The sequence below is a fragment of the Hyperolius riggenbachi genome, chromosome 4, assembly GCF_040937935.1.
Source record: "Hyperolius riggenbachi isolate aHypRig1 chromosome 4, aHypRig1.pri, whole genome shotgun sequence".
NCBI lineage: Eukaryota > Metazoa > Chordata > Amphibia > Anura > Hyperoliidae > Hyperolius > Hyperolius riggenbachi.
Genome location: NC_090649.1, coordinates 188,348,136 through 188,369,660, shown reverse-complemented (window position 1 = coordinate 188,369,660; position 21,525 = coordinate 188,348,136). Strand labels below are relative to the sequence as shown.

Below are 21,525 nucleotides of genomic sequence, written 5' to 3'. Positions count from 1 at the left end.
CAGTTGAGCCCTTGTCTTACATTAATGGGATGTTCCCAGCATAGCAGTTAAGCCCTTTTCTTGATTAAATGGGATTTTCTCACCATAGCAGTTAAGCCCTTTTCTTAAATAAATGGGATGTTCCCAGCATAGCAGTTGAGCCCTTGTCTTGCATAAATGGGATGTTCCCAGCATAACAGTAGAGCCCTTGTCTTGAATTAATGGGATGTTCCCAGCATAACAGTCGAGCCCTTGTTTCACAGAAATGGGATGTTCCCAGCATAGCAGTTGAGCACTTGTCTCGCATAAATGGGATGTTCCCAGCATAGCAGTTGAGCCCTTGTCTTGCATAAATGGGATGTTCTCAGCATAGCAGTTGAGCCCTTGTCTTGAATTAATGGGATGTTCCCAGCATAGCAGTTGAGCCCTTGTCTTGCATAAATGGGATGTTCCCAGCATAACAGTAGGGCCCTTGTCTTGAATTAATGGGATGTTCCCAGCATAACAATCGAGTCCTTGTCTCACATAAATGGGATGTTCCCAGCAAAGGAGTCGAGCCCTTTTCTCACATAAATAGGATGTTCCCAGCATAGCAGCCAGTTAAGCCCTTGTCTTGCATAAATGGGATGTTCCCAGCATAGCAGTTAAGCCATTGTCTTGTTAGTTGAACCTTGTGGTTTTATTGCACCTGTCATGTGGAATTCCTGAATAAAGAATACCAGCGTCTTTCAACCATTGTTTGGCTTGCGGATCCTTCTGTGTATATTCTTGAATAAATGGGATGTTCCCAGCATAGCAGTTAAGCCATTGTCTTGCATAAATGGGATGTTCCCAGCATAGAAGTTAAGCCATTGTCTTGCTTAAATGGGATGTTCCCAGCATAGCAGTTGAGCCCTTGTCTTGAATAAATGGGATGTTCCCAGCATAATAGTAGAGCCCTTGTTTTACATAAATGGTGTGTTCCCAGCATAGCAGTTGAGTTCTTGTCTTGAATAAATGGGATGTTCTCAACATAGCAGTCGAGTCCTTGTCTTGCATAAATGGGATGTTCCCAGCATAGCAGTTGAGCCCTTGTCTTACAAAAATAGGATGTTCCCAGCATAGCAGTTGAGCCCTTGTCTTGAATAAATGGGATGTTCTCAGTATAGCAGTCGAGCCCTTGTCTTACATAACTGGGATGTTCTCAGCATAACAGTAGAGCCCTTGTCTTGAATAAATGGGATGTTCCCAGCATAGCAGTAGAGCCCTTGTCTCGCATAAATGGGATGTTCCCAGCATAATAGTAGAGCCCTTGTCTTACATAAATGGGATGTTCCCAGCATAGCAGTTGAGCCCTTGTCTCGCGTAAATGGGGTGTTCCCAGCTTAGCAGTTGAGTTTTTGTCTTGCATAAATGGGATGTTCCCAGCATAGCAGTCGAGCCCTTGTCTTGAATAAATGGGATGTTCCCAGCATAGCAGTTGAGCCCTTGTCTTACATAAATGGGATGTTCCCAGCATAGCAGTTGAGCCTTTGTGTCTCTTTGCTTTGTTAAAACCACATTCCATGTGCAAAAAGGGTATTGAAAATATGAAGGTCCTCCGGAAAGTAAAGATCGTTCATTTTATCAATTAAGGAATCTTTTACAAGGGTCATCCAGAAAGTAACCACCATTTTCTTTTACGCTTAAATAAAGGAGGTGGTTATGTGATAAAATAATCAAAAGAAAGTGGGTCAAAGATAAAATAAATAAAATCTTTACCAGATGATCCTTATATATAATGAAGCAGTGGAATGCCAGTGTTTTCTCTACACATACAGACAAGTGTGAATAATCCCCTGAAAATGGCTCCAGCAGTAACTAACTCTAAATTTCCTACACAGGGAGTGAAAACATCATGATTTTATTTGCAACCTATTCCTGATATACAGTATGAGGCCCAGTGTGATTGGTTTGGGGACTAACAACTTTGTTCCCATGTTTTGTATTACGATCAATTATTAATATATTGTAAATACCTAAACTGCAGTCATGTATACACAACATCGAACAATTCACGGTGGACTGTCCTTTAAAGGTGCTTGCAGTCTGTTGCCCCTGCTGCAGTCTCAGGGCAATTTTGGAATATCTATGCAAATATGAGAAGAACATACCAATTTCATGTAAGAAGTGTTCTGGTTCAAACCTGATTAGTTTACCAATGCAAAGCAAGTGTGCTAACCATTTAGGCTGCGTGACTTGCATCACCATCATTAAAAGTCATAGTTGGTATTGTTTAAAAGAAAATAAATATGGCAGCTTCCATATAGGTCTCAAACCTTTCTTAAAGGACAACTGAAGCAAGAGGTTTATGGAGGCTGCCATATTTATTTACTTTTAAAGAGGAGCTGTTAGGTATAGGGTCTCAGAGAAAATAAACACATATATCAGTAGCTAAAGATTGGCTGTACTTACATTACATATGCATTTCACTGTCCACGTTTGGATTTCACAGAATTTGTATATAGTATATGCAGAGATAGATGCTCCTGACAGCTCATGGCAGGCTCCATGTTTGTGAAGCCAAATGTGTCGTCATGTCCTGCCTGCTTCTGATCACAGATAAGCTGGTTCTTGAACAACACGGTGTGCAGTGAATATTAATGAGCCATGTGGCTAGGAACAATAGCTGACTCCTGCAGTGAAACTCTGCCCCGAGATTTATCAGTGTTTCGCGCTGGACTGATTAGAAGCTCCTGTACCGTCTCATTAGCAGCCGAGGGGAGGGCCCCAGAATGCTTTGCAGTTTAGCTGCGGCTTGCGTCTTTATGGGTCTATAACAGACTTAAGATAAGCACACATCAAAGGTAACTGAAATGTTTATCTTCACTAATGGCTTTTGAGCTTCCTTCTAAACTGTTTAACACAGGAGAATAGAGGTTTAAATTAGCTTCTGCAGCCTGACAGTTACTCTTTAAGCAATACCAGTCACCTGGCAGTCCTGCTATTCCTCTGCCTCTAATACTTTTAGCCCCAGACCCTGAACAAGCATGCAGCAGATCAAGAGTTTCTGACATTATTGTCAGATCTGACAAGATTAGTTGCATGCTTGTTTCTGGTGTGATGATTCAGACACCACTGCAGCCAAATAGATCAGCAGAGCTGCCAGGCAAATGGTATTATTTAAAAGGAAATAAACATGGCAGCCTCTATATCCCTCTCACTACAGTTGTCCTTTGTATTTTGTCTGTTTTGTGGACAAAAAGCTTAAACAGAGAAAAAAAACCTGAGAAATACAGAAAGTAGGTTAGCAATGGGCAATGAAGCACTTGGCTGTGAACACATTTCAGGGTATTAATTATCGGTCTGCAAACTGGATGTTCTCCCCTCAAGTCCATATTCTCATTTATTGAATGTTTAACATTGTTTTTTTCCCTACAAACTCTACTAGTCTTCTAATAAAGACCATAAAGAAAAAAAAGCAGTATCCTGCATATGCCTGACCTGCTTTCTGATTTTCCACAGCTGAAGCTTACTCTTGATGGACTTATGGAAACTCAAGCTGCTTTTACTGACATTGGGGACAGTGTCTCACGTGTGGAACAGCTTCTCAAGGAACTGAAGCTGCTGGAAGACAAAGGCCAGGTGAATATCATCTCTTCTACTGCTATTATGCATTTTCTATAAGGCATCTCATCACACTGCAGAGAGACACTGTGGCACCACTGTAGTGAATGCAGAGCACAGAAAACTGAAACCCTTCACACCCTCTTCACAAGGCATAGTCCTGACCCTATACATCCCCACCACATAGAACAGTGAGCTCCAACCCTATGCATCTCCTTAACAAACAACAGCAAACCCAACCCTACACACCCCCTCGGCATAGACAGCAAGCTCCAATCCTACACACCCCCTCAGCATAGACAGCAAGCTTCAACCCTACACACCTACTTTACATAGCGTGTTTCCCTGAAAACAAGCTCTATTCAAAAAACTTCTCATAAATGACTTATTTATCACCTAGTTGATAAAAATAACCTTTCAGCACATTTACAAGCAAAATAATCACTCAAAGTCGTTCCTGATTACCTTCATTTCAATATTACTCTTCCTACCTTAACAACTTGAGGACCAGGCTATTTTTCACAAATTAGGCCACTGCTGCTTTAAGGGCTAGCTGCAGGGCCGTACAACTCAGCACACAAGTTATCCCCCCCCCTCCTTTTCTGCCCACCAACAGAGCTTTCTGTTGGTGGGCTGCGATGGCTTCCAGCATGTTTCTTTTTTATAAATATATATATATATTTTAAAATAAATATTACTATTTTTTTTCTTTATCCTAACCCGCCCCTCCCTCCTACCGCCAGCCAATTACAGCGATCGGCTGTCATTGGCATCAGCCTATGACAGCGGATCGCTCCTGACACTCTCAGGGGGACAGATGAGTCACACAGCTGTCCCCAGTACATTGCTGCCGTGGATCGCAGCGCTGTACACAGTCTAACAGTCTCCTAGCGGCAATCACCGATGGGAGACTGATGACGGAGTGGAGCTGGCGTTAGGCGGTCCTGGGGCTGCCACCTCGTTCACGCCCATCGCCGTGATGCGGTCATTTAGAAGTTAATTATATTATACTTTTGCTCTTTGGGAGCTTAAAAAAGTAAAAGATAAGGTGAAAACAGATAAAAAAAGGTGAAAAGCCTTGTGAATCATGCCCATTGTCTTATTTTTTGTTCCAAAAGATGTGCTAGGGCTTATTTTCAGAGGATGTCTTATATTAACCCTGCTCTGATTTTGCTTCGGATGCCCCAACTGCAGTTTTCTGGTATTGGCAGATTGCCTCACGGTGGAGGAGCAGAGTGGGTGGCCAGCTTCAGCAGTACCGGTACCTGAGGTGGCTGTGCATGGTGATGATGACTTATCAGGAAGTGTCTCTGAGCTGAACATTTTCTGTTCCCTAGTACTGATCCGAAGGTACCGTGCCATATGCTCCCGTACTGTACTGCTCATGCATTTGCCTTGTCATTCCTGCACACCTGATAACCATGCTGTGTGCTGGGATGACAAGACCGGTTCCACATCGGCACTGCACCAGTGTGTGCCCACTTGCTGGCTGCCTCTTCCACATTGTTCTGTATGGTACTGATCGGGCACTCCTGCACTCAGCTGGTAACCTGTCTGTGTGCTGGGATCGATCGGCACTGCACCACTGGGGCTTATTTACATTTATTTATATTTTGAGCATGCTTGAAATAGCAGCTAGGGCTTATTTTTTGTGGAAACACGGTAGCATAGCCTAAAGCTATACACCACCACATAGAACAGCAAGCTCCAACCGTACGCATCTCCTTTAAAAACAACAGCAAACTCCGATCCTACACAACCCCTCCGCATAGAAGAGCAAGCTCCAACCCTACACACCTCCTTCACATAGAACAGCAAGCTCCAACCCTACACACCTCCTTCACATAGAACAGCAAGCTCTAACCCTACACACCTCCTTCACATAGAACAGCAAGCTCCAACCCTACACACCTCCTTCACATAGAACAGCAAGCTCCAACCCTACACACCTCCTTCACATAGAACAGCAAGCTCCAATCCTACACACCTCCTTCACATAGAACAGCAAGCTCCAACCCTACACACCTCCTTCACATAGAACAGCAAGCTCCAACCCTACACACCTCCTTCACATAGAACAGCAAGCTCCAACCCTACACACCTCTTTCACGTAGAACAGCAAGCTCCAACCCTACACACCTCCTTCACATAGAACAGCAAGCTCCAACCCTACACACCTCCTTCACATAGAACAGCAAGCTCCAACCCTACACACCTCCTTCACATAGAACAGCAAGCTCCAATCCTACACACCTCCTTCACGTAGAACAGCAAGCTCCAACCCTACACACCTCCTTCACATAGAACAGCAAGCTCCAACCCTACACACCTCCTTCACATAGAACAGCAAGCTCCAATCCTACACACCTCCTTCACGTAGAACAGCAAGCTCCAACCCTACACACCTCCTTCACGTAGAACAGCAAGCTCCAACCCTACACACCTCCTTCACATAGAACAGCAAGCTCCAACCCTACACACCTCCTTGACGTGGAACAGCAAGCTCCAACCCTACACACCTCCTTCACATGGAACAGCAAGCTCCAACCCTACACACCTCCTTCACATAGAACAGCAAGCTCCAACCCTACACACCTCCTTCACATAGAACAGCAAGCTCTAACCCTACACACCTCCTTCACGTGGAACAGCAAGCTCCATCCCTACACACCTCCTTCACATGGAACAGCAAGCTCCAACCCTACACACCTCCTTCACATAGAACAGCAAGCTCCAATCCTACACACCTCCTTCACATAGAACAGCAAGCTCCAACCCTACACACCTCCTTCACATAGAACAGCAAGCTCCAACCCTACACACCTCCTTCACATAGAACAGCAAGCTCCAACCCTACACACCTCCTTCACGTAGAACAGCAAGCTCCAACCCTACACACCTCCTTCACATAGAACAGCAAGCTCCAACCCTACACACCTCCTTCACATAGAACAGCAAGCTCCAATCCTACACACCTCCTTCACGTAGAACAGCAAGCTCCAACCCTACACACCTCCTTCACATAGAACAGCAAGCTCCAACCCTACACACCTCCTTCACATAGAACAGCAAGCTCCAATCCTACACACCTCCTTCACGTAGAACAGCAAGCTCCAACCCTACACACCTCTTTCACGTAGAACAGCAAGCTCCAACCCTACACACCTCCTTCACATAGAACAGCAAGCTCCAACCCTACACACCTCCTTCACGTGGAACAGCAAGCTCCAACCCTACACACCTCCTTCACATGGAACAGCAAGCTCCAACCCTACACACCTCCTTCACATAGAACAGCAAGCTCCAACCCTACACACCTCCTTCACATAGAACAGCAAGCTCCAACCCTACACACCTCCTTTACATAGAACAGCAAGCTCCAATCCTACACACCTCCTTCACGTAGAACAGCAAGCTCCAACCCTACACACCCCGTACACAAGGCCTAGCAAGTCCTAACCCTACACACCACCTCAACATAAAACAGCAAGCTCCAACCCTACACACCACTTACACAAGGCATAGCAAGTCCTAACCCAACACACACCCTCCACATAGAGCAGGAAGTCCTAACCCTATACATCTCCTCAACATAGAACAGCAAGCCATAATCCTACACACCTTATTTACATAGAACAACAAGTTAACCCTACACACCACCTACACAAGGCATAGCGAGTCCCAACCCTACACACCACCACTACAAGCTCCAACCCTACGCATCTCTTTTACAAACAACAGCAAACCCCAACCCTACACACCTCCTTCACATAGCATAGCAAGTCCTAACCCTACACACACCCTCAACATAGAACAGCAAGCTGCAACCCTACACACCCCCTACACAAGGCATAGCAAGTCCTAACCCTACACACTACATTCACATATAACAGCAAGCTCCAACCCTACACACACCCTCCATAAGGCACAGCAAGTCCTAACCCTACAGACCTTCTCCACATAGAACAGCAAACCCCAACCCTACACGCCTCCTTTACATAGCATAGCAAGTCCTAACCATCACACCCCCTCAACATAGAACAGCAAGCTGCAACCGTACACACCCCCTACACAAGGCATAGCAAGTCCTAGCCCTACACACCTCCTTCACATAGAACAGCAAGCTCCAACCCTATACACACCCTCCACAAGGCATAGCAAGTCCTAACCCTACACACCCCCTCCACAAGGCATAGCAAGTCCTAACCCAACACCCCCCCTCAGCAAGGCATAGCAAGTCCTAACCCAACACACACCCTCCACATAGAACAGGAAGTCCTAACACTATACATCTTCTCAACATAGAACAGAAAGCCATAACCCTACACATCTCCTCAACATAGAACAGCAAGCTGCAACCCTACACACCTTCTTTACATAGAACAGCAAGTTCTAACCCTACACACCACCTACACAAGGCATAGCAAGTCCTAACCCTACATACCACCACCACATTGAACAACAAGCTCCAACCCTACGCATCTCTTTTACAAACAACAGCAAACTCCAACCCTACACACCTCCTTCACATAGCATAGCAAGTCCTAACCCTACACACCCCCTCAACATAGAACAGAAAGCTGCAACCCTACACACCCCCTACACAAGGCATAGCAAGTCCTAACTCTACACACTCCATTCACATATAACAGCAAGCTCCAACCCTACACACACCCTCCATAAGGCACAGCAAGTCCTAACCCTACAGATCTTCTCCACATAGAGCAGCAGGCCCTAACCCTACAAACCCTTTCACATTGCATAGCAAGTCCTAACCCTACACCCCCCCCCCCTCAGCTTAAAACAGCAAGCTCCAACCCTACACACCCCCTCCACATAGAACAGCAAGCTCCAACTCTACATACACCCTCCACATAGAAGAGCAGAAGTGATTTTCCAGAACACAAAAAAATGTAATGATTAGTGTTAGTGTATCTTTAATTTTTTTTTTTTTTTGGTCACTTGACAGGAGCTATTGGAGAAAGCCCAGTTGCATGCTCTTCATGGAGATCAGCTGATTCAAAACAATCACTATGCTGTGGACTCAATTAGACCAAAATGTATAGAACTAAGACGTATCTGTGATGATTTTACCAATGAAACCAAGAAAAAGTATGATATCCTGAGAAAGTCACTGGATTTGCACCAGCAACTTGACAAGGTAAGAGCTCGATGCAGACTTTGTAGCTTGTTAATGCACTTATACTTAAAAGGTACCTGATGTGCCATGTAGTATTATAAAATAAATGTGTATGTACTGTCTCAATCCTACTTAGAATTAGCTTCAGTAGCTTGTAATCCTTTTTTCTCATCATAGGGGTTAAAAATCCAGGCTAGGAATGACAGTTTATCTGTATTCAGCTGCTAGTGATAACTAATTAGCGGTCATAAAACTCCAGTGTGACTGAGTAAAACACATCTGAGAGCATATGATACATAAAAAAGTTCAAGATATGTATGTATGTACAGTGGGTTGCAAAAGTATTCGGCCCCCTTGAAGTTTTCCACATTTTGTCACATTACTGCCACAAACATGCATCAATTTTATTGAAATTCCACGTGAAAGACCAATACAAAGTGGTGTACATGTGAGCAGTGGATCGAAAATCATGTATCATTCCAAACATTTTTTACAAATCAATAACTGCAAAGTGGGGTGTGCGTAATTATTCGGCCCCCTGAGTCAATACTTTGTAGAACCACCTTTTGCTGCAATTACAGCTGCCAGTCTTTTAGGGTATGTCTCTACCAGCTTTGCACATCTAGAGACTGAAATCCTTGCCCATTCTTCTTTGCAAAACAGCTCCAGCTCAGTCAGATTAGATGGACAGCGTTTGTGAACAGCAGTTTTCAGATCTTGCCACAGATTCACGATTGGATTTAGATCTGGACTTTGGCTGGGCCATTCTAACACATAGATGTTTTGTTTTAAACCATTCCATTGTTGCCCTGGCTTTATGTTTAGGGTCATTGTCCTGCTGGAAGGTCAACCTCCGCCCCAGTCTCAAGTCTTTTGCAGTCTCCAAGAGGTTTTCTTCCAAGTTTGCCCTGTATTTGGCTCCATCCATCTTCCCATCAACTCTGACCAGCTTCCCTGTCCCTGCTGAAGAGATGCACCCCCCGAGCATGATGCTGCCACCACCTTATTTGACAGTGGGGATGGTGTGTTCAGAGTGATGTGCAGTGTTAGTTTTCCGCCACACATAGCATTTTGCATTTTGGTCAAAAAGTTCCATTTTGGTCTCATCTGACCAGAGCACCTTCTTCCACATGGTTGCTGTGTCCCTCACATGGCTTGTGGCAAACTGCAAACGGGACTTCTTATGCTTTTCTGTTAACAATGCCTTTCTTCTTGCCACTCTTCCATAAAGGCCAACTTTGTACAGTGCATGACTAATAGTTGTCCCATGGACAGAGTCTCCCACCTGAGCTGTAGATCTCTGCAGCTCGTCCAGAGTCACCATGGGCCTCTTGACTGCATTTCTGATCAGCGCTCTCCTTGTTCAGCCTGTGAGTTTAGGTGGATGGCCTTGTCTTGGTAGGTTTACAGTTATGCCATACTCCTTCCATTTCTGAATGATCGCTTGAACAGTGCTCCGTGGGATGTTCAAGGCTTTGGAAATCTTTTTGTAGCCTTAGCCTGCTTTAAATTTCTCAATAACTTTATTCCTGACCTGTCTGGTGTGTTCTTTGGACTTCACGGTGTTGTTGCTCCCAATATTCTCTTAGACAACCTCTGAGGCCCTTACAGAGCAGCTGTATTTGTACTGACATTAGATTACACACAGGTGCACTCTATTTAGTCATTAGCACTCATCAGGCAATGTCTATAGGCAACTGACTGCAATCAGATCAAAGGAGGCCAAATAATTATGCACACACCACTTTGCAGTTACTGATTTGTAAAAAATGTTTGGAATCATGTATGATTTTCATTCCACTTCTCATGTGTACACAACTTTGTATTGGTCTTTCATATGGAATTCCAATAAAATTGATTAATGTTTGTGGCAGTAATATGACAAAATGTGGAAAACTTCAAGGGGGCCGAATACTTTTGCAACCCACTGTATGTATGAGAGCTGAATACACATTTTAAAACTATACTACCTGACTAACTAAAGCAGTGTGGAAGATGTCACATAGTGTGGAACACTATACAAGTACAAAGTACCAATAAAAATATGCTACCATTTTAAAGTGTACCTGTAGTGAAAAAAAAAAGTGCTCCGGATGGGTACATCAGAGGGAAGCCTCTGGATAATAGATGCTTCCTCTGTCCCCCTCGGCATTCCAGCGCTGGGATCCCCCAGAGCCAATTGACAATGGCTTTTAGATGGAGCTCGGCCACATGCGAGTTATACTGTACAGTGCAGCCGCGCTCGTTGTCGTACAGGAGCAAGGCTGCGAGCCTGCGAACTTTGTGGGTCCCAGCACTGGAATGGCCTTGTGGAGGACAATGGGGGAAGCCTTCATTTTTTGCCACAGAAAACTCACTGGTTTGCTTTACATTTTAAGTGTAGATGCTGCTTTTATAAGGGGGGAACAGACATTCTTTGTTTCCAGACTTTATTCCTGCTATTAGGTCATTGAGAGCCAAAATGGTGTCCTATCACATTTACGTAATTTCAGGCGAGCTTGTTTCTAGCTTTTGATAACAGGTATTATCTCTATATTTTTCCAGGCTAACCAATGGTGTGAAGATGGAATCTACCTTTTGGCTTCTCAAGCTGTGGACAAGTGCCAGTCACAGGACGGAGCGGAGTCAGCTCTACAAGACATTGAAAAATTCATTGGAAGCTCAAAAGGTCATCAGCTGTGCAATCTAACAGAATTCTACCACAAGTATGAAACAATCCTGTCCCCTGATATAAAGGTAACATTCACCATATTACTGAGTGTTTTCACAAGATTGTAACATATTTATCTTATCTAAATGACTAATATCACGCACAGTTTACAGTTTTGTATAATATTTTAAAGTTCTACCCAGACATGTGTACTTGTGTAGCACTGTATTCTGTCATAGATCCACAGGTGTCTGCTCTGGTAGTGAATTTCTGCTGTGCAATAGCAGCAGGTAGGTAACTGTACCTCTCAGATGCCTCACTGCACCTTTTGCAGATTGTAGGTAGATCAGAGTCGCTATCAAAGGAGAAAATAACTCAGGGGGCACCAAGGGGGCAGTACAACATTGTGAGAGTATCATAATACAGGGGTTTTATGGGGGTATCATAACACAGGCGGTACTATGTGAGCAGCATAAAACTGTGGGTGCTCTGGGTGATACACAACACAATGGGCACTTGGTGCAGTAAGTATAACACTCACTGGGTGCTATAGGAGGGATAGCATAACTCAAAGTGTTGGGGGAGAGGCAGCATACAGCAGGGGGCACTCATGGGGGCAGCATAATTTAGGGGCACTCCAGGGCAAGATAATACAAGGGGCATTTTTAGGGCAGCATAACGTATGGTGTGTTAACACGGGGTCAGTATGGGATGAACATTAATTGGGGCACTATGCAGGCATCATGACACTGGAGGCAAAATAGCACACTATCAGGGGTCTATATACATGAAGAGCACTATCAGGCTACTACAAATGGAGTGCACTATAAGGCAAACACAATACAGAAGGCATTATCGGGGAGTAATATGCACTGTACAACCCCTAAAACTACATCCACCTCCTGACCATCCCGAGAAGCAATGTGTTGCAGAGTTACTTACATCAGTGCAGCAGAGTGGAAAACATTGCCACTTTTGACACAGACCACTTCTTTGAAATGTAAGTGGACACAGTAGACGTCAGCGGCAGCCCTTTTTCTTTTCTTGAGTACATACAGCTGTGGATCACCTTATTAGGGTAAATATGGTTGGGAATGCAAGCAGTGATCTCTGCCATACACCTTTTTATATGTGGAATCCTAATGTAGCAAGTACACTGGATCATTTTTGGTGGCCTACAGAGCTGTGGCAAATTGGTTATGAGAATGAAGCACATTATGTAGCAGAGATCCAGGCAGGTTTGGCATATGCAGATAATTAGACAGGTTAAGGCAATTTGTGTACTGTATATGTATGTAAAATATATACAGTAGCTAAAAACACATTTTCTTTTAATTGTGTATATATAAAATATTACCTACCCAGTCTGATGCAAGGTCCAATTACCCCCTATATTGGAAGCTGATGTGTCATTCCAGCTAATCCAGCCAATGAACGGTCAGATAATGCTGGTTATGCGGGGTGCCACAGAGCAAGCAGGGGGTTTCAATACTGAAATGCATCAAAGAGATAATTGTTGAATAATAATTAAAAAAAAATCAATAAAAATTGAAATACGTATGTTTACTGTATATGATTTTTATTATTGTTTCCAAGGGGTGATTTCTATCTTGATTATTTACAATTCCAGGCAAGTGTCCAGAAAGTCCAACAGAGGTTGTCTGATGTTCAAGAAATGTTTGAGAAGAGACAAGCAAGCTTAAAGAAACTGGCGGCCAAACAGACGAGACCGGTACAGCCCGTAGCTCCGCATCCAGAATCTTCACCTAAGAGAGCATCTCCAAAGACAGCGAGGCCAACATCTCTAGGTAAGATTTCCTTCAATTGTTAATGGATTATGTCGTTCAGATCTCACTTCTAACAACAAATAACTAAAATGGATAGTAACTGGATAAAATAATTGCATACCAAGGTTGTTAGCATCACGGACTAGTCCAAAGTAAACACAGTATTTTCCGTATAGAAATAAATTCTGGAGCTACCATGTTTGAGTAACCTTAGACAGCACTGAGTTATTTTCCTCACAAATGTGAGTAAAAGGGCTGAACAGGACTGGCTATCATCACACTTCATATGACCACCACACAAAAACTAGAGTATACAGTAGGCTTGGCTCTCTAGTCCATGTTGACAGCACAGATAATGAATGTACACATTTCACTTGCTTTACATCACATGTTTAGGATGAGTACCTTAGAGCTTGTTCCTACGTTTGAAGTACATGTACCTAAAACTGAATTCTACAGCTCAAAATAAAAAATATATTAACCCCCCTGGCGGTATTCCCGAGCCGAGCTCGGGCTGAGATATATGTGCTCAGAGTGGTAAGCTCAGTTCGGGCTAGTCCAAACCGCCACGTGCTTTTTGTTTTACTGGCGCGATCTGCACTTGTCAGCGGTACCCAGGCCGCTGGGTTCCCCTTTACCTACTTTCTTCATTCGAGATCTCAGCGGCCGATCAGGACAGTCGACCGGCGGTGTGCAACGGTGCGGTATGACGTCGGACGGCGTGTCGTCATCGGGGAGCGGGCACAAAAATTAAAGTGGACCCTCACTTTTGAACAGGGCAAAAGGAAAACAGATTGAGATCTGTATATATACAGTATATGTACAGGGGGATGCGAAAGTTTGGGAAATCTTGTTAATCATCATGATTTTCCTGTATAAATCATTGATTGTTACGATAAAAAATGTTGGATATATCATATTCGAGACACACACTGTGATATTAGAGAAGTGAAATGAAGTTTATTGGATTTACAGAAAGTGCACAATAATTGTTTAAATAAAATTAGGCAGGTGCATAAATGTGGGCACTGTTGTCATTTTATTGATTCCAAAACCTTTAGAACTAATTATTGGAACTCAAATTGGCTTGGTAATCTCAGTGACCCCTCACCTACATACACAGGTGAATCCAATTATGAAAAAGAGTATTTAAGAGGGTCAATTGTAAGTTTCCCTCCTCTTTCCTAATTTTCTCTGAAGAGTAGCAATATGGGGTTCTCAAAACAACCTCAACTGACCTGAAGACAAAGATTATTCACCATCATGGTTTAGGGGAAGGATACAGAAAGCTGTCTCAGAGATTTAAGATCCACAGAAAGAAAGGAAGTCCCAGGGCTTCAACTGTGCAGTGTAATTTTAATCCCAGGGAGTCGACCAGTCAGCACCTGGATCCATTAAGGTGCAAATGTGGCAGACCAGCAGAGAAGGAAGGACTGGGTCTCAACCTGGATTATAGCAGTTATAGCAGAAAATCTTTTTATTCCATAGCAGCAGAAAGCACACAACGTTTCGGCACAAGGCCTTTGTCAAGTGTTACAACACTTGACAAAGGCCTTGTGCCGAAACGTTGTGTGCTTTCTGCTGCTTTGGAATAAAAAGATTTTCTGCTATAACTGCTATAATCCAGGTTGAGACCCAGTCCTTCCTTCTCTGCTGGTCAGAGATTTAAGATGTCTGTTTCCACAGTTAGGGACATATTGAGGAAATGGAAGACCACAGGCTCAGTTCAAGTTAAGGCTCGAAGTGGCAGACCAAGAAAAATCTCTGATAAACAGAAGCGACGAATGGTGAGAACAGTCAGAGTCAACCCACAGACCAGCACCAAAGACCTACAACATCATCTTGCTGCAGATGGAGTCACTGTGCATCGTTCAACCATTTGGCACACTTTACACAAGGAGATGCTGTATGCGAGAGTGATGCAGAGGAAGCCTTTTCTCTGTATGCGAGAGTGATGCAGAGGAGGCCTTTTCTCTGCCCACAGCACAAACAGAGCCGCTTGAGGTATGCTAGAGCACATTTGTACAAGCCAGCTTCATTTTGGAATAAAGTGCTGTGGACTAATGAAACTAAAATTGAGTTATTTGGGCATAACAAGGGGCGTTATGCATGGAGGAAAAACAACACAGCATTCTACAGTAAAATATGGCGGTGGTTCCATCATGCTGTGGGGCTGTGTTGTAAGTGCAGGGACTAGGAATCTTGTCAAAGTTGAGGGACGCATGGATTCCACTCAGTATCAGCAGATTCTGGAGACCAATGTCCAGGAATCAGTGACAAAGCTGAAGCTGTACCAGGGCTGGATCTTTCAACAAGACGATGACCCTAAACACTGCTCAAAATCCACTAAGGCATTCATACAGAGGAACAAGTACACTGTTCTGGAATGGCCATCTCAGTCCCCAGACCTGAATATAATTGAAAATCTGTGGTGCGAGTTAAAGAGAGCTGTCCATGCTCGGAAGCCATCAAACCTGAATGAACTAGAGATGTTTTGTAAAGAGGAATGGTCCAAAATACTTTCAAGCAGAATCCAGACTCTCATTGGAATTTGGAACCTACAGGAAGCGTTAGAGGCTGTGAAAAGGAGGATCTGTCAGGAATATAGCCGCTAGTTATGAGGCTGATAATGTTAAAGATAATAACAGAACATATTTCTGTCCTGTTTCTGTCTACTGGGTAAAACCTCAGATGTGTATTGGGCTTGGGAGTAATTGGTCACCTGGCCAGAGTAAACTGAAGTCTAATGTAATTCTAATGTAATTCTGTATGTAGAGCCTCTCCGTCTGCAGCCTTCCTGGAATGTGTGACAGGCAGCACTGAGCTCTCTGGGGCTGTTCGATTTGACAGCAGCCTGGAAGAGCTCAGGGGGCTAGCCAGCAGGTCACCAGCTGGGAGGGGCGGGCTGAGAGGGTTCTGGGAAGTTGTTCCCTCGGAGCTGTCCAAAGTGGAGGAGGCAGACCGGCAGATAATCGTTCCCCAAAGGGACCGAGAGATAGCTCCTGCCACTATAGAGAAAGTGCGTGTAGCGACTGTTGGAACCCTTCCCCAGCTGCAGCACCGTCTCTATGGTTGCGAATTCATGGTCGTCACTGACCCTCATTCCCCTGGTTGGTTACGTCCGGTTGCCAGGGGCAACGACACATTGCAGCAACCTCACCTAGCTTTCCAGTCCTGTAGCGTGGAGCTAAGGAGTTACCCCCCCAGGCCCGGCCGTCAGTGTCGGCTTTGGCAGGACGATTCGTTAGAATCGTCTGCCGGCGCCATCTGGAAGGAATCAGGAATATAGCCGCTAGTTATGAGGCTGATAATGTTAAAGATAATAACAGAACATATTTCTGTCCTGTTTCTGTCTACTGGGTAAAACCTCAGATGTGTATTGGGCTTGGGAGTAATTGGTCACCTGGCCAGAGTAAACTGAAGTCTAATGTAATTCTGTATGTAGATGTCCATTACCTCTGCCCCATTGTCCAGCAGGGGAAACTGTGTCGACTGCTAATTAGCTGCCAATTGAGGAAGAATAGGCTTTTCGGCATGGCTTTTGAGTCTGGTGTCAGCCATTGTCCCATTATACAAGGCAAGCCTGCTAGAGTCTTGAGGAAAGGGGGAAGCTGACACCTGAATGTTTGAAATGTATTTGACAGCCTACTGGAAATTATTGAAGGGGTGAAGTCCTTTTGATACCATTTTCTACCTGTGGAAATTGAATTATTGGTGGAGTTGAAAAGCCTCACTTAACAATCTCTTGATGTATAGACATTGTAACCTGGGGAAATTGGGCTAAGGAAGTCTTTTGTTGGGTGTGTGTACTATAGTGGATGTGGATCTCTGGAAATCCCATTTATGTCTGAGATTTAATTAAAAACTAGTTCCTCCCCTCCCCAAGGAAGTTGCAGCCTCCAGGCGTATTTCATAGTATAAAACCGCAGCTAGGATAGCCACAACTTGTAGTTCTTGGAGGTAGCTCACACGGCTAGAACTAACCTGGTTCCTGACCAGAAGTGCATACTTACATTTTGTACCTTTTTTACTTTGTTTTTTGTAATCTTTTGTATATATTCTGTTCTGCATTGTTCCATGTTTTTCTGGAATATTAAATTATTATTTAATAAGCTTGACTTCTGCCGTACTAAACTAACACTCATAGCCTAGAGGAGACTGCAGTGTAGCTGTGTATAAGTCCGTGCCTAATTGTATGTTTGAGCAACACTACCATATGAAATTGTAATTGCATTGTGTGTGGGGGCGTTTGTCATGCGTTGGCCTAAAGCGCGCAGCTGACCCAACGTACGATACGCCAGTGCGAGTAGCTAACAGTATCGTTCGGAACGACTGTTAGTGGTTTTGCTGCACGACAGTGTAACTTGCATTACAAGTCAGTGTCTGATTGTGCTGTGTTACTGTACAACTGTACTGTGTGTGTGGGTGCGTGGCGTTCTAGTATTCGGCCTAAGCGCAAAGCTGACCCAAATACGAAAACGCAGATTGCGTGTTCAGCCCTCGACAGCTGAGGGGACGTGTCTAGCAACGCTAGTGGTGGCAGTGGGAAGTGTTTGAGGGGTTCCAGCCTTGTTTGTAGCTTAAATAAGGCTGTTCCCCGCTTAATCTGATCAAACCCGCAGTCGGGAACCGTATACGCAGGCGTGCCGCGGGCCGGTTCCTGACATAATTGGCTGGCAGTGGTGGGATCGTTTAGTACATTAGTACACAGTTAGCTCGCTATTCTGAGTACTAAAGGCTGGAAGCTTGCTAGAAGCAACTAGCCTACAGAAGTCTACTCAGTGCAGAATCTATATACGTTTTTTTGGGGTTCAAAGATACACACTTGGTATTTGCTTCCCCCCCTCCCTTTTTTTTTCTTTTTCTTTTTTGCAACACGATGGCTCAGAAAGCATCCAGCTATGCAAGGCAAAACAAAGAGATACTACTCAACCTGTGTGAGCACAAAGGCATCGAGACGGTGAGCGGCCAGACTAAGGAGCAGTTAGTTCGTGCGCTCGAGGAGCATGATGAGGCAGAGCGAGCCCGTGCTTCAACGTTAGCGGCTGCAGCTCACGACACGCCAGAGGAGGAATCGCTCCCGCCACAGAATGCGAGTGGAGACGATGTCCTGGATGATCCACCGAACACGGAGATGACATCTCTGGAAGCCGACCTACAGCTACTAGGTTCGGCTGAGCCCGAACTGCGCCTAAAGCTGATTCTGGAACATCGGCAAGCAGAGAGGGAAATACGACAAGCCCAGAGGAAACAAGCTTCCCAGCGACTCCAGGCCGAGAGGGAAAGACTCCAGGCCGAGAGGGAACAAGTTGCACAGCGACACCAGCTGGAACTGGCTAAACTTCAGCAGCAGAACCGGTCTGCTGGACCCGCAGAACGTGAAGGTGAGCGAGTCCCCAGAATCCCCCTGGATAAGTTCCCCGCTATGGACAAGGACTCTGACATAGACACTTTCCTACAGGGGTTTGAAAGGACTTGTCGGCAGTATGGGGTGCCCCGTGAGCAGTGGGCAAGGTATCTCACACCAGGGCTGAGAGGCAAGGCCCTGGAGGCATTTGTGAGTCTCCCCCAGGAAGAAGAAACAGACTTTGAGGCAATTAAGAAAGCCATCATTGCGCGATACCACCTCACGCCAGAGGTGTATCGCAAACGTTTCAGGACAGTGCAGCGAGGTCCTAATGAAAGCTACCTGGATCATGCTTGCAACCTGCGCACTACCTGTAACGATTGGTGTCAGCAAGAGGCACAAATATCTGATTAAGTGGTGATATACAGAATCACCACTAAAGCAGATATGTTAGAGTGAAATAGTAAGTATCTTCCTGATGGTAAATCAGCGGAAGGCTCACTAACACGGTAAGTGCCTGAAATGATCTACTCAGACCAGTGTCACACCCCGAACCTTGATTATTGGGGATCCGCAGTATCGCCAATAATACAAGGATAGACCCGATTATATAGCAATCTGCGGAATTGCTAATAATGCGGGTAGATGTAAAGCAGTGGACACACGAACAACATGAAAATATACAAAGCAGTAAATATTCACAAAGTTGTGGAAATATCCACCACACGGCAATTCCTCAGAGGTGTGGTTACCTCTGAATGGGAACCCCGTGTGTGAGATCCCCCAAAGTGGCAGTGGAGGAATCTCGGCCTCTGGCAGTAACGGTCTGCTAGGGCCGGCGTCTCAGGGAGGCAAGCCTCAGATAATAACCCAACAGTAGGAGACGTTCCACTGAAGGGAGCAAGGTCAGACAGAAAGAGGTTCGGCAACAGTACAGGCGGCAACAGTACAGAGACGTGAGACGAGAGAATAGTCAGGAACCAAGCCAATAGTCGTTAACGGTACGGGCTGGCAGAGTACAGAATCAGGAAGCAGAAGAGAAGTCAAGACAGGCACAGAATCATACACAGAGAATCAATAACAATAATAATAATCTCCTAGTCTAGGTGTGAAGTCCTTGGTTTCAACACCTGGGATCTAGTCTAAGGTCTGAGTGCTGACACAGGGTATCGCAAACACAGACAAAGTGTGACTGAAAAGCACTTCCTTATATACTGCCTGGGAGAGAAGTCTCCACCCCAGGCAGCAACCAATCAGAGCAGGCTAAAATGTCAGCTGACCTCCAGGTCAGCTGACACGCTTTCTAAGAGTATAAAGGCGTGTCTGGTGTGCGGCCGCACCCCCTAGAGGCAAGATGGCAGAACCCTGGTGAACAGCATGTTGGTGAGTTTGGAGCAGAGTGCTCGGACGGGTGTGCGCAGCGGATGCGGACGAATTTCCGCATCCCGCGTTGGAAGGTCCGCTTGCCGGACTGGATGCGACCATATTTCCGCAATCCATCCGGCGTTGCAGATTTTTCGTTACAGCGCAAAGCTGACCCAAATACGAAAACGCAGATTGCGTGTTCAGCCCTCGACAGCTGAGGGGACGTGTCTAGCAACGCTAGTGGTGGCAGTGGGAAGTGTTTGAGGGGTTCCAGCCTTGTTTGTAGCTTAAATAAGGCTGTTCCCCGCTTAATCTGATCAAACCCGCAGTCGGGAACCGTATACGCAGGCGTGCCGCGGGCCGGTTCCTGACATAATTGGCTGGCAGTGGTGGGATCGTTTAGTACATTAGTACACAGTTAGCTCGCTATTCTGAGTACTAAAGGCTGGAAGCTTGCTAGAAGCAACTAGCCTACAGAAGTCTACTCAGTGCAGAATCTATATACGTTTTTTTGGGGTTCAAAGATACACACTTGGTATTTGCTTCCCCCCCTCCCTTTTTTTTTCTTTTTCTTTTTTGCAACACGATGGCTCAGAAAGCATCCAGCTATGCAAGGCAAAACAAAGAGATACTACTCAACCTGTGTGAGCACAAAGGCATCGAGACGGTGAGCGGCCAGACTAAGGAGCAGTTAGTTCGTGCGCTCGAGGAGCATGATGAGGCAGAGCGAGCCCGTGCTTCAACGTTAGTGGCTGCAGCTCACGACACGCCAGAGGAGGAATCGCTCCCGCCACAGAATGCGAGTGGAGACGATGTCCTGGATGATCCACCGAACACGGAGATGACATCTCTGGAAGCCGACCTACAGCTACTAGGTTCGGCTGAGCCCGAACTGCGCCTAAAGCTGATTCTGGAACATCGGCAAGCAGAGAGGGAAATACGACAAGCCCAGAGGAAACAAGCTTCCCAGCGACTCCAGGCCGAGAGGGAAAGACTCCAGGCCGAGAGGGAACAAGTTGCACAGCGACACCAGCTGGAACTGGCTAAACTTCAGCAGCAGAACCGGTCTGCTGGACCCGCAGAACGTGAAGGTGAGCGAGTCCCCAGAATCCCCCTGGATAAGTTCCCCGCTATGGACAAGGACTCTGACATAGACACTTTCCTACAGGGGTTTGAAAGGACTTGTCGGCAGTATGGGGTGCCCCGTGAGCAGTGGGCAAGGTATCTCACACCAGGGCTGAGAGGCAAGGCCCTGGAGGCATTTGTGAGTCTCCCCCAGGAAGAAGAAACAGACTTTGAGGCAATTAAGAAAGCCATCATTGCGCGATACCACCTCACGCCAGAGGTGTATCGCAAACGTTTCAGGACAGTGCAGCGAGGTCCTAATGAAAGCTACCTGGATCATGCTTGCAACCTGCGCACTACCTGTAACGATTGGTGTCAGCAAGAGGCACAAATATCTGATTAAGTGGTGATATACAGAATCACCACTAAAGCAGATATGTTAGAGTGAAATAGTAAGTATCTTCCTGATGGTAAATCAGCGGAAGGCTCACTAACACGGTAAGTGCCTGAAATGATCTACTCAGACCAGTGTCACACCCCGAACCTTGATTATTGGGGATCCGCAGTATCGCCAATAATACAAGGATAGACCCGATTATATAGCAAT

At 45.4% G+C, this 21,525-nt stretch overlaps 1 protein-coding gene and 1 long non-coding RNA gene across 6 annotated transcripts in view; one reads left to right on the top strand and one right to left on the bottom strand.

Annotated features, from left to right (window-relative positions):
- MCF2L2 (MCF.2 cell line derived transforming sequence-like 2) overlaps positions 1-21,525 on the top strand; it is a 448,572-nt gene that overhangs the window by 110,347 nt on the left and 316,700 nt on the right. For all 5 annotated transcript variants that reach the window (XM_068281097.1, XM_068281096.1, XM_068281100.1 and 2 more), the window contains exons 10-13: positions 3,463-3,582; positions 8,534-8,725; positions 11,249-11,440; positions 12,985-13,162. In XM_068281097.1, coding sequence (XP_068137198.1) covers positions 3,463-3,582; positions 8,534-8,725; positions 11,249-11,440; positions 12,985-13,162 — 682 coding nt within the window. The remainder of the gene's footprint in view (positions 1-3,462; positions 3,583-8,533; positions 8,726-11,248; positions 11,441-12,984; positions 13,163-21,525) is intronic.
- LOC137571647 (uncharacterized) overlaps positions 1-21,525 on the bottom strand; it is a 63,078-nt gene that overhangs the window by 12,571 nt on the left and 28,982 nt on the right. The window contains exons 2-3 of the long non-coding RNA XR_011031398.1: positions 12,716-12,845; positions 11,279-11,335 (exon numbers count right to left, since the gene is read on the bottom strand). This is a non-coding gene — a long non-coding RNA (uncharacterized lncRNA). The remainder of the gene's footprint in view (positions 1-11,278; positions 11,336-12,715; positions 12,846-21,525) is intronic.